The sequence below is a fragment of the Electrona antarctica genome, assembly GCF_951216825.1.
Source record: "Electrona antarctica genome assembly, chromosome: 8".
NCBI classification, from domain to species: Eukaryota; Metazoa; Chordata; class Actinopteri; order Myctophiformes; family Myctophidae; genus Electrona; species Electrona antarctica.
The window spans coordinates 25,520,584-25,537,757 of record NC_136789.1 but is presented as its reverse complement, the minus strand read 5'-3'; the positions used below and the strand labels follow the sequence as shown (position 1 = coordinate 25,537,757).

Genomic DNA, 17,174 nt, shown 5'->3' with positions numbered 1-17,174 from the left:
GTACGATGATAAGAGCGCCCCTCACTTCACACGGGTGTGACTTTTATAATTTACAACTGGTGATGTGGGTTATTAGCCTGTAATAACTATAATACCATATATTGTCTACTTCTGCAATACTAAATTATGTCTATAGACCACTGCAGTTATGCTCTTTGGTGACTGCATAGCAACCAAACAAAAACTTTTAAATAGACTATTAACTATTATATCATAGCTGGCTCTTGCAGTAGTGGCTTAGGCCTTGTGGGAAATATGAAGATTCAAATCAGTATAGTATATTGTTCCATGATAGTCTGTCTGGTCGTGTCTGTGAGCAACGACACCGCCTGAAAGCCTGTCTTAATCCAATCAACCCTTTGATCAAGCTGTATGTAAAAGACCATGTCACACCTATTGTTTGTTATGAGACCCTGCTGGGCTAGGTATCACTAGGTAGTCCCTGTCTCAGGAGGGGGCGACAGTCAGGGCGTCTGTATTGTATTGTACCTTTGTGAAGGTCATGTTTATCTATGGACCTGCTTCTGGGGTATAAGAGAGGACCTACGGAGAAGCTGGGGGGGGGGGGGGGGGGTGGGATGGAGACGACGAGAGAGAGATGTACTGAGAGAGACAGTTTGAGTGATACAGGCTAAGCCTGCTAGACTGAATAGATGTTGTTTGCTCGTTGCTGTTCTTCTGAATAAACTTCTAGGATATACATTCACCCGGATGGACATGTATTATTTCCATAACAGCCTACTTATGCACTACAATACCCATAGACCACTGCTGTTCCACACTGGTAATGTGCTCTGTTTGGTGTCTCCATGGCAACCAAACGAAACAAAAACGAACTGCTTCCAGATGGGATATTATGTCTAGCTACCATTTGTCAAGAATAAGCATCATTTCATGATGGGAGTGGATTACTATGTAACATTGGAAATAAACAGAACTGTGACTGATGCAATTATCAAACAATCGTAAGTTTAGATGTCCTTAACTCATTTTGACCTGAGATCAGATTCTAAAAATGTCTTCTACATCCTGACAGTTTTCTGAAAAAGCTATGTTTCTATGTCAGTCGTTCTTCGATTTTTCTAAAATAGCAGACCTACAAGCTCGTAGCGCGCCACTCGGTGGCGCGCTATGAGCTTGTAGATCTGCTATTTTTCAATAGCTAAAGCATAACATGATGCTAACAGCAAAATGGGTTAAGGTGATGTTTTATATTGGTGTAAAATGTTGAGATGACCACTTAATGATGATGATTTCTAACCATTTGTCACTCAATCTGGCTAGATATCGACGTTTGGCGCTGAAGTATCATCCAAGCACAAACAAGTCACCTGGAGCCCTGGAGAAATTCCATCAACTTGCGGAAGCCTATGATGTCCTAAGCGACCGTAAGCAGATTAAATTGAGAACGATCTTTTAAGAGTCAATAGCCTAACGTATAATCACAGGAAAGGAGCATAGACATTGAGTCAAAACAATGACTACCAAAATAGTTAACAAAAGATGGTACTTTTGTCATTTTGGTGTATGTGCATGTGCACATTAAAGCTGCTATAAGCAATAATATGTCCACATTTTCCATAATTTTCCAAGGCATTCATTTATTAAATCTTTACATTCTCCTATCGCAGGATTATATAGACCCTTTTTTTCTTTTCTTTTTTTAAATTTCAGCTAGCAAGAAAGCTATTTATGACAAGTTTGGAGAGGAGGGACTAAAAGGTGGCATCCCGCCAGAGTTTGGAGCAGCAGGTGCTTGGACATCTGGATATGTGTATCATGGGAACCCAGCGAAAACCTTTCAACTGTTTTTTGGAGGTGACAATCCATTTGCAGGTAAAGGAAACATTCTGACCCAGTTAAACACAATTGTACAGTTTTTCTATTGATATATCGTATATTGATATTTAAGAGTAAGACAAGTATTGTAATGTTATTGTAAGACTTCCACTCAAAAGATGTGGATGAGATGGCAGTCAGATTGAATGGCGTGCAGCAGCAAGGCAAAGGCAGAGCAGTGAAAACACAGGATCCTCCCATAGAGAGAGATCTTCACTTGTCCCTGGATGACCTCTTCCATGGATGCACAAAAAAGATTAAGATATCTCGTAGGGTAAGGATAATGTACATCAACTATTCTATCTGGCTCAAATGCAGATACAGCTTGTGACATACAGATACATCTTGTGACATTATTGTTTTTATCTTTAACATTGAATTAATAATACACATTAAAGTAGTCAGTACCCAATAGTGTACAAATGGCCACTCTCAAAGATGAACACAGGATTTGACTGTGTAGATTGGATGATCCATGATGCAAACTAGAGCTCCTGTGCACTTAAAGATGGATGAAGGACAATAACCTTGTTTGGGGGAACGATAATAAAATAATGTCTTGTTTTTTTTTTACCCAGGTAATGAACGAGGATGGATACACCTCCAGCATCAGAGATAAGATATTGACTATTGTTGTAAAGCCTGGCTGGAATGAAGGCACAAGGATAACTTTCCCCCAGGAGGGCGACCAGGTACAGTATGTTAAATGTAAACAATATTGCATAATTCTGTTGCTATGTGCATAATTAACAAACAGTTTGGTATAGTAGTATATTGTTGGTGCGGCTAGAGGTAAGTGTATTAACAATTCATTCACTCTGTCTAACAGGAAATCAATTATTGAATGAAATCAATGATGTGTTTATAATAATTATTTTAAATATGACACTCATAAATAGTGTTTTTGATATTTTCATAGTTTAATCATTTAGTGATGCTTTAAAAAGAAAACCCACACAGACCAATTATAGGCCCATATAACATAGACCAATTATTTCCAAAGGCTTACTTTTGTAAAAGTGCAAATGTATGGTCACCTTTTGCCTTCAGGGGCCAAACAGTATTCCTGCTGACATCATCTTCATAGTGCGACAGAAGAGTCATCCTTGCTTTGTTAGACAAAAGAATGACCTGGTGTACAAGGCACAGATCGCTCTAGAAATGGTGAGTCAGGTTTGAAAGGTCAAAACCATTTCTATTGTACATCTGCAATAATAATAATAATAGTCTCATTTTTTTCCTCATGCTTTCCTCTTATATTTTATCCACTGTAAAAAAAAAATCCTTTTTACTTCTGTATTTCTTACTTAGTCATTCTTAATTATATACTCAAGTTCACTGTTTATTGGGGTGCCAACTGCCCGCTGGCCTAGTGGTCCAGGCGCATGCCACATATAGGCTCTGTACAGAGAAGGAGAAGTCCGCACACAGTCTTTGCTCCAACAGTGTTTATTTTGTTAAAACACCATTTAATTCAGTACACAACGTTTCGGCCGTGAACTGCCTTCATCAGGTGATAGTGGCACTAGCACCCGAAACGTTGTGTCCTGAATGAAATGGTGTTTTAACAAAAGAAACACTGTTGGAGCAAAGACTGTGTGCAGACTTCTCCTTCTCTGTACAGTATCTACTGTACCTTTTGTCCAGCACCAACAAGGAACTGGATGTGCCAAGCCACCTGCTTTTTAAACATCATAGGCTCTGGCCTGACAGCGCGTCGCATGTTTGAGTCCCGTTCATGATGACCTTTGCTGCATGTCTGTATAGTATATCATCATCATCGCTGTCGGTCAGAAATCGTGTATATCCACATTTCATTTGAAAATAGCTGACTCATAATTGCTATTTTGGAAAACTTGCGAAACTAAGTGAAAGACAAATGGTTAAGTGTGTTTTATAAATATTGAACCAATAAAAATGATTTACAAAAGGTTGTGAATGAATAAATAATAACTACTCTGGATCGGTAACGGTTTTACAAGGTTTCCACCCGACAGCAACGATATGCTTTATTCTGCATGTTTCTTCCCTTTCCTGCAGGCTCTGACTGGCTTCTCTGTGGATGCTTTATTCTGCATGTTTCTTCCCTTTCCTGCAGGCTCTGACTGGCTTCTCTGTGGATGCTTTATTCTACATGTTTCTTCCCTTTCCTGCAGGCTCTGACTGGCTTCTCTGTGGATGCTTTATTCTACATGTTTCTTCCCTTTCCTGCAGGCTCTGACTGGCTTCTCTGTGGATGTGGAGACACTAGGTGGCAGGCTGCTCAACATTCCTATCAATGACATCGTGCAGTAAGTGCTCTGCTATCATGGATGCTGCTGATATTGCAGATCAAATAGTTATATTATTTGTAATTATCCCAGAATAATACTAAGACATGCTGTTTGAGCTGCTAGGCATAATCACAAGGTAATTGAAATAACATACATTTAAATAATGCATTCTATGTGAATATCTGGAATGAATGTGTTCTTGTCTATCACATCTTAACCAGCTCAGGGGCCTTGTGGTTAGAGTGTCCGCCCTGAAACTGGGGGGTCGGGGTTCGATCCCCGGCCGGGTAATACCAAAGACTGTAAAAATGGGACCCAATGCCGCCCTGCTTGACACTCAGCATCAAAGGGTTGGATTGGGGGTCAAATCTACTAATCAAATGATTCCCGAGCGCGCCGCACGCTGCGGCTCACCGCTCCAAGAGATGGGTCAAATGCGGAGAACAAATTTCACTGCGGTAACGTGTGTGACAAATCGTATGACTTTGACTTGACTTTGACTTTCTTACCCAGCCCCCAGTACAATAAAGTGGTGACTGGAGAAGGAATGCCGCTGTCCCAGGACCCATCCAGAAGAGGCAACCTAATCATTGTCTTTGACACCCAATTCCCCCAGAAGCTCTCTGCTGAAAGGAAGCGTGTGATTAAACAGGCTCTGGCTTCCTAAACCAGGGGTGTCCAAAGAGCGGCCCAGGGACGAATTTTATACGGCCCGCGGCTTCATACCTGAATTGTATTTTTCTTTTCTTTTTTTTTAATAATTTTTATCCCACGATTTTGTAACCCATTTTTCACCCCTGTGTCAATTATCTAATGTGATCCTGGGCTCTACACACCCTCCGCCAACCTAGTCCCAATATATGGGGAACATGGGGAGAGCAACGGACTTGAACTCATGCTTCCTTCATGCCTGAGTGTCCAAGTTGCTCCTTTACACCTGACAGGGGGGAGTTTCCCTGGTTGGACGTAGCGCGTGGAAGGAACACGTTATTCCAATCAGTTCCGTTCCCCTCCATCAGGCGCCCCGGCTGGCCCTGAATTGTATTATTAATGTCCCACCCAAAAGTATGGGAAGTTTTTTATTAAACTGAGCATTTCCCAGAGTATAATTTGTCAGGATTCCTTGATCCTTAATTGTTGTCTCATTCTGAAGGGGTCAAAGAAAGGCTATTTTATTACATTTTTTACATTGCACGTCTGGTTACATTTGGAAATGTGAGTTGATATTGATATTAATATTGATGATGATAGTTAAGGAAAATTGTTTAAATTAGACTTTTTGTATTGTCCAAAGGTACATTTGATTATAGGATTGCCCTTGGGTGTTTGTTTTAATATTTCCTTGTATGGCCCCCTTTGAAAAAGGTTCGGGCACCCCTGTTAAACAAACTACCGCTACGGTAGTGTAGTTCATGATACAGTAGTTTATGACTGGCTTGATTTATATGACGCATGTTGGGATAAAGTAGACCTTTTAAGCAGTTACCATTACTTCTAAGAGTGTGCACCCTAGCTGTGCTCAAGCAAGGTCACAGAGCGACAGAAAGATGTCTATATAGTGTCTGAAAAAGTAGAGACACGTCAGAATTCTCCAGGATAGACGAGCCTTCTGTCCCACTTCCAGGGGCGCCCCGATCAACGGACTGATATGAGCCAATCTGATTTGTGATGTAACAGGTCGTATTTGCTATCATCTATGCCTTTGCTGTTCATATGCATATCAATTCAATTCAATTCAAAGGGCTTTATTGGCATGAGAAAACATACGTTTACATTGCCAAAGCAGAAAGCACAATACAACAATACGTCAATACAATCAAAACAAAAAATATGTACATTTGAACGTCAGAATCTTCAATAGATCAATTTCTATATTGTACCAAGATCACTGGATGCAGGTATAGTGCAGGAATATACACAATGATTAGTCTTTAGGGTGGTTGTGTTCCGTTTGATATCCTTCTATCACAGCAACTCACAAATCTTGCTGCTGTGTTTGCACATTGTTGTACTTCGCCCAGCAGATATGGGAGTTTTTTCAAAATCTCTGTGTGTGGTTGTAATCTGTGGGAAGTATGTGTCTCTGATGTCTTGGTACAATGGACAGATGGTTAGGAAGTGTAGCGGAAGTGTAGTGTCATATCACATGACCATTCATTTTGGGATAAGTATCCCGGGAAATCATTAAATATATGATTCCATGACTTATGTTTACTGCCTGTTTATTGGACTATATGATAACTCTCGAACCATAGTAACGCATCACGCATCACATCATAAATAGCAGATGTACTGTACAAGCTCGCCGTTTGTAGTAGATCTGCTATTTTTGTCATGTGACACATAATACAAACAGAGTCTTAATTGAGTACAGCTTCACTTTATATAAGTGTTGCCATCTGGACATAACTCTTTAGATTTAAAATAAAATTACATTTCGACACAATTTATTGCAGAGCTTTTGTCACACGTGCATGGGACTGAGAGTGAAGGTGAGAAACTGTAAACAACAACAACAACAACAGCTCTCCAGTATGGTAGACTGACTCATAAGGCAGTCAGCAGCAGCTGTTATAGTGGAGTTGAGTATTTGTGTTGCGCCATCATCATGGCCCGCTTCAACTGCTCATATGTGACAAACATTACCACGTTCCAAGAGCCCAGGCGCAGGAAGGATGGCATGAACCTGAATGAAGGGAGGGCATGATGTTAGATTGAGCCATTCGACATGACAAATGTACAGGTGGGTGCCACCGATATTGTCCATTTGACCCATTTAGGCCTGACCTCAAAATTTTAAAAAAATCCTTCTAAATCCTCCAGTTTTCTGAAATAAATATTTTCACGATTTTTAAAAAATAGCAGACCTACAAAGCTCATAGCGCGCCACTCGGTGGCGTGCTATGAGCTTGTAGATCTGCTATTTTTCAATAGCTAAATTATAATGTTTAAAACACCAAAAGGGGTTCCCGCCCAAAATGGGTTAACTGTCCTTTTGCGCAGATCACGTAAACCTCAGCAAAAAGAAAAGGACAATATCGATGGCCTCCAACTGTATTTATTTTATGTTGTGTACATCTCACAGAGAAGATTGTGTGCACATCTCAATGCCTATATTTAGGCCAGGTGCTGAATGTCAGACATCAAGGCAAAACATCAAGGAAGAGAAAGAACATCCGCACACTAGTTTATCGTGCTCCGAGACTTGCAACGACAAATTGCAACGTTTCGACCTATACAAGGTCTTCCTTCATCAGGCAAATTTGCCTGATGAAGACCTTGGTCGAAACTTTGCAATTTGTTGCCTCTAAATAAAGTAAGTCTCGGAGCTCGATAAACTAGTGTGCGTATGTTCTTTCTCATTTTGTGTACATCTAACAGTTTTATATCAGGACATCGCTTACCCCTTATAAAAAGAAAAAGGTCCCTCTCTTGTGGCCATGGATATAGCACAGTTGAGGACACCACTGTACTGGCCAAGAGCAGAGTTCATGAATCGTGTCTTGACCACATCAACTGGAGAAGCAATCACAGTGGTGCACAGGCCCGCGCCAAAAGCAGATACCAAATGGCAGGGCAGAGTATCTGTATAGAAGAATAAATGGTAAAAGTTATAAAATGTCTAGAGTTTCATTCTCAATCCTTTTAATTTCAACGACCCCCAGTTTGATATGCAATTAGGGATTAAGCCACAGGCTCCCTGCAGGATTTGTATCTCTCGGACCCCATTCCGCATTGTAGATTGTGGTCCTCACTGTTAATTTAACTCTGAGTGTACAAATGGAACCAAATAGACCCTTGTACACTCTCTGAGCTACAGATCTGTAAGGTTCCATTTCAATCCTAATTATACATTAATTATTATTACCAAAAGATTGGTCTTTGGACTCCATAATGACAGAAAGAAACTAGGCTACAATATTTGTATTGTATTGTTCTTTGTCTCACCTGTCATATAAGTGGACTTGATAAGTGTATCCTTAATGAAGTCATATGTCACCAATTCAGTGCAATTAACAATTGCATTACGTGCGATGTTTGGACCAGTACCTGAAAGCACAGAAAAGGTAGAACATAATAACGTAAGTACAATGCATACAGTACTGAGTACACCAAATGCTTATAAATACAGTGAGTAGTGCAATTAATTAAGCTACCTCTCCACAAGCCACGGATGCCTTCTTCCTTAGCGATGGTCTTGTAGGCATCAATAGTGCCTTTATAGCGTCTGCCAATACCAGAAGACCTGGCCTGTGCCTGGAAGCGAACCTTCACTACATCTGTGGGTTGAGCAAACGCCACCGCCATAGCCCCAGTGGTGCATCCTGCCAGCAGCCGACTTCCAATGCTTACATCTGAAGAAAACATTTTATAGATATATTATTATATTTATCATCAGAATCATCTTTATTGTCACAGTTTTACAATAAGAAAGTGGGTGAAATTCGTTTTTGTGCATAGTTCCCATCGTGTTATATATAAACATAGAGAGGGAAGAAGAGGGGGGGGGAGGAGATGAAGACAAGAAGATAAATAAGAAAACACACAAAGCACACTCGTAGGGTCTCTTTTAGCTAAATTACAAACGGCACAGCCGTAGGGTCCCTCTTATCTTATTTACACTAAAACACAAATAAGGGTCTCTTTTCCACAAGAAAGAAAACAAACATATACCTGAGATAAGGTGCATGAGCATAGCAGCCGCTGTGTGCTGTGCAATATATATATATAAGGTGCACGGACATTTTCAGGTTTAGGACTATATTCAAGGTGCAACATTGTTCAACGTGCGTATAGTCCGCGGGTGGTTCAAGAAGAGCTAAACTCCAAGTCAACTGGTCCCTGGTATAATCCACAGTGTATCAGGAAGAGCAACAAAAAGGTCTAAAGGTCAGCCTGTCAGCATTGCCTGTCATCAGGCCGCCGAGCAAGGCATCGCAAAACTAGCCAACATGCTCACAACACATCAGTTATTTTTGCTATTTTTTAAATGGCTTAAGTCTAATTGTCTCCGCCAGGCCGAAGGCATGGCTGAGACTGTGTTTTGCCCCCTGTTCATCCGTTCGTCCATCTGTCTGTCTGTGAACAGCTAATCTCCACACCGTTGGCCCGATCAACGTGAAACTGTGCACACACTCCCTGGATGCCAGAGCAGAACCTCTGCTCCAAATGTTTCACATTGGCCTGTTATAGTGCCACCAGGAAGCCAATTTTTGCAAAACAATTCAGATCTAACTGGAGTAACAAAGATGAAATGGGATATGGACTCACCGTTGGAACCTTTGTTATAGAACTGTTTTGCAGAGTCATAAAGTCCAATGCGCACAGAGGCAAAGGTCATCTGTCTCTGGAGGCCAGCCACCAGGCCATTGTAAAGGCTCCTGGGTCCCTCTGTACGGACCATTGTGGTGATGGTGCCAACCACACCCCGATACCTTCCTGCAGCCGAGGAGCTTCCACTCTCCCCCTGAAGCTGTGCAGGTTAAATGGTCATAAAACATTAAAACACAACGTCAACAGAAGCATGGGGGTTAAGAGTATATAGATTGAAATGTCAGGAGGGGCCATGTGCAGGATTTCAGATCTCCAGAAACAGGTTCTAGTGCATCAGTCTTTTATAGGTTTGAGGCAGACATGTAGAGAAAACAATATTAAGATTTTGAGTATATTCACCAATCACCTTTTCTTGAAGCATTTATGTAAGATGCACAATTGGGTATAGTTTATCATATACAATTCCACAAGTGTAGCACCCAGCAACCCAACATTCTACTGTATATTTAGGCCAAACTTCATTAGCTTACCTGGAGCCGCACTTTGGCGGTGTCCAGAGGAAAGGTGAACAGGTCAGCGATGCAGGCTGCTGTTCCAGCTCCCACAAACTTCACAGCTGCCGTTGGAGGAACATCTGCAGCTCTGAATCCAACCATTTTTACAAACTGAACAAGATGTCTTCAAATGTGACGGTTGTTGTTCGGTGTGTGAAATGGAGATGATCGGCTGGGAATTAAATCTGAAGACAAAAGAAGAACAATTGAGACCGTCACATAACACTGGCGGATCCTTGTTTACTTGACAGAGTACAGCATCTTGCAATGGGTCTGGTCCACAAGATTCGATACTCCACCAAGATACCCATGTACCTGTGTAGATACTTCCTTAATGTTAACGAAGTCCACACCCACAACACCAGAGGGAGTGCAACGAATCATGTTCAACCCAGATTCGGCACAAACAAGGGACTAAATTATTTTCGCTCCTATGCCACCAAAATGTGGAACGCCCTACCAACAGTCATTAAGACATGCGAATCCCTTGACTCCTTCAAAACCGCTCTCAAAGGGCACCTACGGATGGCTGCAATTCGAAACTGGCCCCCGTAAAATCTGAATCCCCCCCCACCGCCCCCCCCCCCCCCTTTTTTCCCTCACTGTATATGTTTCTTTTCCCTTTTTACCTCCATTATGATGAATTCCTGTACTGTTCTTTGTCTATATAGAAGTGTCTATTTGTACGTCTCTAAATGTTTTGATGATTTGAACATGGTGGACCCTGTTGTAAACAAGTGTAATGCTTAATTGGGTCGTCCACTCACAGTTAACAGCCTTTGTATTGAGTTTGTGCTTGAAATGTACTGTAATTCTGCAAACTGTTAATACAATTTTCAATCAATCAATCAATCAAACTTGTTCTGGCTACCTGAATGTCATAAAAATGTCATAGCCTTTTTTCTCCTCTATATATGACAGCAGAGCTTCCACTGGTGGAATGAGCAGAATAAATTTGAATACTATAAAATTTGAGCTGATAAATGGGTTCTCTCTCTTGATTGGATGAAATTAGCATCCGACCTGAACATTTGGAACAAAGGTTTCTGTTTACTAAAAAGCTGGAGTAAAAAATGAATGTTAGCCTAATTTTTTTAAACAGTTTAATAGTTTACTTTAAATAACACTGACGGTAGGCTACTTACCACTTGTACTAAGGCCAACGTGAAAAAGTATCTCAGATGTAGGTAGGCCATTTCGTTCTTCCCGGGGGTTGAGTTAAAAGTGCAGGAGGCTAATATACGCGTAATAATATTCCACAAAAGACGCGCATGCAGACGCTAAAGGAAACGGTCCAAATGTAAAAACAAAACAAAGCAAAAAAAAAAAAAACGTTTTAAAGTAGGCCTCCAGTGGTCATTGCCTAAAATTGCCCTAAACTTTAATACAAAGTCCCTGTTTTCTAATCTGTATCATAAATCCTCCTCCTCGCCACTGGTGAACTTTGTATTGGATTCTTTCTGGTGTGTCATGAAAGTGAGTGGTGGTTTTATACGTCTGATTTGCTTCGCGTCACGTGAAGAGGAGGGGCCAGGGGAGACCTCCAGGGACCTGCTCCTCTAGCTATAGGGCAGGGGACATCTCTCTGGGGGACATGATGTGGGACCGGCCGTCTGGGGCTGCTGCTATATGGAGATTTAGGTGCCGGGTACACGAGGACGTCGCGGGCTGTTCCCCGCCTAAGTTTGCGAACGATATAAAACTTTACTGCGTCTACATTGCGGTTATGTTAATTTTGATTTGAATTTTGATTTTGTGAAATTGTCTGGTTAATTACAACAGTAAGTACAGTTATAAAGCACCTTTCAAACATGGCTGCTGTACAGTGAACAAGGTAAAAACCTTTTGCAGGCTTTGCATGCAGTAGTTTTCCTGGCCTGAATGTGTATAATGTCTAGTCTACCTACCTATTTATATTAAAGATCAGCTTTGACAATAGCTGTCAAGATAGCTGTCTTGTAGATCAGCTATTTGTCTGAGGTTTTGGTGTAGTTATGCATATAATGTGATTCCATTTGCTCTGTACCTACATCCAGGGGACTCCTTTCCGGGAGAGACGCATACAGAGCAAATGGAATTGCATATGCAAGTCACCCCGACTGACACCTTTGCTCTGTACATCCAGGGAACTCCTTTCATGGAGAGATGGGGGTGACACCTGTGTGGACAAGGCTCGTTTCCCCTTGCCAAGGAGGTGACACCTCTGTTGTGTTGATTTCGAGAAATTATGATAACAATAGGTGCTGTCTAGACAGGTGGTGTATGAATCGTATTGAGGTGATGGGGCGGGGGGGTTGCATTGGCACGGCTGAAGCCAAAGCCAAGCCATAATGTTCCCTTGATACTCTTCTAAAATGAAATTGTACTTAATGCATTCACCTTCAGACATCAGAATGGACAATATATTTCCATAACATGTAGAGGGGAAAAAAGAGCAGACCTGATTATTACAAAGCCTTAACTTAAATAAGAAAGAGGGAAAGTTTTTTTTTTTTTTTTTGCGCCTCTCCCCCATGGCGCTCGAAGCCGTTGCTTCGTCGGCCTGTAGGAAGAACCGGGCCTGGTATGGAAATTAAAGGCAAGGTTGATATTTCCAAGTTGTCATGTGATGTGTGTATAGAAGGTAAATTTGCACAGAGCCGAAATAGAGAACCAGACCAAAGAGCTAAAGCAGCATTAGACAGGCTGGAATGGCTTAGGGTCGACGACAGAGTACAGCATCTTGCAATGGGTCTGGTCCACAAGATTCGATACACCACCAAGATACCCATGTACCTGTCTAGATACTTCCTTAATGTTAACGAAGTCCACACCCACAACACCAGAGGGAGTGCAACGAACCATGTACAACCCAGATTCGGCACAAACAAGGGACTAAATTCTTTTCGCTCCTATGCCACTAAAATGTGGAACGCCCTACCAACTGTCATTAAGACATGCGAATCCCTTGACTCTTTCAAAACCGCTCTCAAAGGGCACCTACGGACGGCTGCAATTCGAAACTGGCCCCTGTAAAATCGGAATCCCTCAAACACGAACGCAATGACAACACAAGAGACGGTCGCGGCCACACAGCCAACTCAAGGTATGGCCACTGAGCCAACTTGGGGACCCAACGCAAGGACAACACAAGAGATGGTCACGGCCACACAGCCAACTCAAGGTACGGCCACGGAGCCGACTTGGGGACCCAACGCAGCTCCTCCAAGGAAAACAAACAATTTAACGGAGCTGAACGTGAATCCCCCCCCCCCGCCCCCCCCTTTTTTTCCCCTCACTGTATATTTTTCTTTTCCCTTTTTACCTCCTTTTTGATGAATTCTTTTTTGATGAATTCCTGTTCTGTCTATAGAAGTGTCTATTTGTACGTCTCTAAATGTTTTGATGATTTGAACATGGTGGACCCTGTTGGAAACAAGTGTAATGCTTAATTGGGTCGTCCACTCACAGTTAACAGCCTTTGTATTGAGTTTGTGCTTGAAATGTACTGTAATTCTGCAAACTGTTAATAAATTCTTCAATCAATCAATCAATCAAAGAACTTGTACACACTGATTTATCTGGACCAATTGATCCAACGGCTAAAGACGGATTCAAATATGCTTTAGCATTTACTGACGACTATTCAGGAGCTACTTTTGTTTATTTCTTGAAATCTAAGAGTGACACAGTCCAAGCTACAGAGAAGTACATTGCCGATGTTTCACCTTATGGGAGAATTAAGTGTATTCGTTCGGATAATGGTACTGAGTATACTTCTGGTAACTTTCAGGCATTGTTAAGCGGAAAGTCCATTAGACATGAGACCTCAGCTCCATACTCACCCCATCAGAATGGGACAGCTGAAAGAAATTGGCGAACGCTGTTTGAGATGGCCAGATGTATGCTGATTGAGTGCAAATTACCAAGGGAATTGTGGACATATGCGGTAATGACGGCTGCTGTTATTCGAAATAGATGTTTCAATAAGCGTGTAGGACAGACCCCATATTACATGCTGACAGGAAAGAGGCCAAACCTTTCAAGAATGAGAACTTTTGGGTCCCCATGCTATGCATATAAACAAAATAAGAAAAAGTTGGATTCACGATGTGAAAAAGGGATATTTGTGGGATATGATAAGAATAGCCCAGCCTATTTAGTGTTTTGTCCCGACACTGGGAAGGTAAATAAGCACAGATTGGTAAAGTTCATTCAAAGGAATGTCATTGAGATTCAGACCCAAACAGAATGGGATGATGATTGCAGTGGGGGAAGGACTGTAAACCACCTCCCTGAAGATAGGGAAACTAACGAGACACAAGAGGTGGTTGTTGAAATGAGTGATTTGGCAAATGTTCAGGCAGGTGAAGATGGCCAAACCAGTGAGATACAGGAACAAGAAGCAGGGGAGATGGATGATTTGGTCAGTGCTCAGGCAGGTGACAGTGGCCAGAGTGCAACATATCCCAGAAGAAAAGTGAAACCACCTCAGTATTTGGAGGATTATGAGTGTCAAGTAAAATCTGATGACCTAGATGACATAACCTTTGATTATTGTTATAGAGTCATTTGTGATGTGCCACACACAGTAAAGCAGGCAATGGCATCACCTGACTCTAAGTTATGGGCAAGAGCTATGGATGAGGAAATTGAATCACTAAAGGAAAATGACACGTTTACCCTGACTAAACTGCCAGAAGGCAAAGAAATAGTGGGGGGTAGATGGGTGTATGCTTTAAAAACAAATGCAGATGAATCTAAACAATTCAAGGCACGTTATGTAGCCAAAGGTTTCAATCAAAAACCAGGTGTGGATTATGAAGAGACTTTTTCACCAACGGCAAACCAGACTAGTGTGAGGGTGTTGATGCAAAAAGCAGCACAAGAGAATATGATCTTACACCAAATGGACGTCAAAACGGCCTATTTGCATGCACCAATAGTTTTTGAGATTTACATGAGACAACCAGAGGGATATGAAGTTACATCTGATAATGGGGACATGCTGGTGTGTAAACTAAATAAATCTTTGTATGGTTTAAAACAATCAGGGAGAAATTGGAACAAGATGTTGCATGATTTTTTAACTGAAAATCAATTTATTCAGAACCCAGTTGATTATTGTGTTTACACAAGGGAAATGAAGGATCAAAAGGTGTTCATTTTATTTTGGGTCGATGATATAATAATTGCAGCAAGTGATGACAATGTGATGATTGATGTCAAAGAAATGCTTACAGCAAAATTCAGAATGAAAGACTTAGGCAAATTGAAACATTTCATTGGTATTGATTTTGAACAGGGTGAACATTATGTGACTATGTCACAAAGGAAATATGTTGACAAAATATTGACTAGATTTGACATGCAGGACTGCAAGCCAAGAACAACACCCTGTGAGGCAAAACTGAACTACACTGACAGCAGTGAGTCATTGGGGGATGTGAGAAAGTACAGGGAAGTTGTGGGAAGTCTAATATACTTGACTACTTGTACCAGGCCAGATCTGAGTTTTGTAGTGGGAAAACTTTCACAATATTTTTCTAAACCAACAGAAGAGCAGTGGATCACAGTGAAACATGTGCTGAGATATCTGAAGGGAACCAGGGAAAAATCCTTATGCTATAGGAAATGTGAGGAACTAGGCTTGATAGCATATAGTGATGCAAACTGGGCAGAGGATGCAAGTGACAGACGTAGCACTAGTGGTTATTGCGTCAGCCTAAACCCAGAGGGCCCTTTGATTTCATGGAGGTCTAAAAAGCAATACACCGTAGCACTTTCAACTTGTGAAGCTGAATACATGGCTTTAGCGGCAACTCTACAAGAGTGTTTGTATTTGATTCAATTGTTACAATGTATTGATGAATTTCATTATATGCAGCCAAAGATTTACGAGGACAATCAAGGTACAATAGCGTTAGCTAAAAATCCTGTACAGAGACAGAGGTCAAAACATATTGACATAAGATACCACTTTGTAAGATCAACTGTCAATGATGGTAAAGTGATTCTCGAATATTGTCCAACTGAACAAATGGTTGCCGATGTCATGACAAAACCAGCCAGGCTGTGTCAATTGAGAAGTTTTGAGGGTTTTATGTTTGGAGAATAACACACAGTCCAGGGTTTTTTTGTTTTTTTTCTCCAAGGTTTTTTTTTTTATTGTTTGGTTGTTTATTTTTTTTGTCTTTATCAATTCACGATCAAGTGGGGGTGTTGGAATGTATTATGATGATCATTAATTGCCTGTGTATATATATATGTATATATATCATTGTAATGTATGTCTATTTATTTATATATATATACCTTTATACTGAAAGCATATGACCGGATGTACCAATTGTGTCTGACGTGTATATAATGACGTGAAATAAACACTCGCTATCTCTAGCCGTGGTCTAAGGAAGCAAACCTACATCTGCTCTCTGAGTCACCTTTATTGTCCTCCGTCAGAACCGGCTAGCGCTGGGATTGTTGTTGTCTTTACGCTATGCGTTAGCTTCGCTTAACAGTAGGCCTATACTAATTAAGTCTAATGTCAAATAACAGTTGGCACAGGCACGGTTAGACTCGAGAAGACGAGAACTATATTAACTCTGGACCATTGCAGGGGACAGGGCTAAATTAAGGATCATGTATCATATATGCATTCCATTTAAATTAATAAAGCTAAACAAACATATGCCTGAGTGATCTATGAGAAAAATCTGAAAATAGAGCTTTAACTATTTATATAAAAACATGAACATTTTTGTTTTAAAAAAGTCTTACCTTAAATGATAATCATCAGTACGAGATCAAGATTCTCTAAAGGTGTCCCTCTGGCTGAATTTACCATCAGCTTTGAATTGGTTTTCTTGTATGTCCATAGAAAACCGTTCAAAAGGTATACTCCTAAAAAACATACTCCAAATTCTGAAAAACAGAGAAATATGTTTAAAAGGGGCATCTTGGCTAAACATAATTAATAGCAACAATGCTGACATCACTTTCAAAAGTTTAAGTTTGTTTCCATGAATTTTGGAGGTTATGCAATTGGCTAAAATGTTTTAACAAGGAACAATGTCTTACCAAACTAAATGTGTATAAACCTGAGCCGATGCTGGTGGAACGCTGGTCTGAGGGAGAAGAAGAGCTGCTGCCTTTTATACCTCCAGTAGTACCACGTCACAGCAAGGCAGCTGTGTGCTTTGTTTTGTACTCTGGCATAATTGCTTGTGAGGCCTCATTTGCACAGACACCTAAA

At 41.0% G+C, this 17,174-nt stretch overlaps 2 protein-coding genes across 3 annotated transcripts; one reads left to right on the top strand and one right to left on the bottom strand.

Annotated features, from left to right (window-relative positions):
• Positions 1–853: 853 nt before the first annotated feature.
• LOC306928677 (dnaJ homolog subfamily B member 13-like) lies at positions 854–4,779 on the top strand (the record flags this gene model as incomplete). The annotated part of the gene is made up of 8 exons (XM_079508947.1): positions 854–965; positions 1,285–1,388; positions 1,675–1,836; positions 1,944–2,113; positions 2,418–2,531; positions 2,890–3,003; positions 4,054–4,130; positions 4,626–4,779. Exons 1-8 carry the CDS (start codon positions 895–897, stop codon positions 4,777–4,779), a joined length of 966 nt encoding a protein of 321 aa, XP_079365073.1. The 5' UTR covers positions 854–894.
• A 1,132-nt stretch (positions 4,780–5,911) lies between these two features.
• Positions 5,912–17,084, bottom strand: LOC306927834 (dicarboxylate carrier UCP2-like). 2 transcript variants are annotated; one of them, XM_079507696.1, is made up of 8 exons: positions 17,000–17,084; positions 16,700–16,843; positions 9,917–10,125; positions 9,384–9,585; positions 8,270–8,467; positions 8,061–8,162; positions 7,517–7,697; positions 5,913–6,798 (listed from the first exon to the last, which is right to left on the bottom strand). In XM_079507696.1, exons 3-8 carry the CDS (start codon positions 10,040–10,042, stop codon positions 6,684–6,686), a joined length of 924 nt encoding a protein of 307 aa, XP_079363822.1. In that variant the 5' UTR covers positions 10,043–10,125; positions 16,700–16,843; positions 17,000–17,084; the 3' UTR covers positions 5,913–6,683. The 2 variants fall into 2 exon arrangements, with proteins under 2 accessions (XP_079363823.1, XP_079363822.1); XM_079507697.1 differs by lacking the exons at positions 16,700–16,843; positions 17,000–17,084 and adding an exon at positions 11,086–11,228 and having other exon boundaries at positions 5,912–6,798.
• Positions 17,085–17,174: the final 90 nt, after the last annotated feature.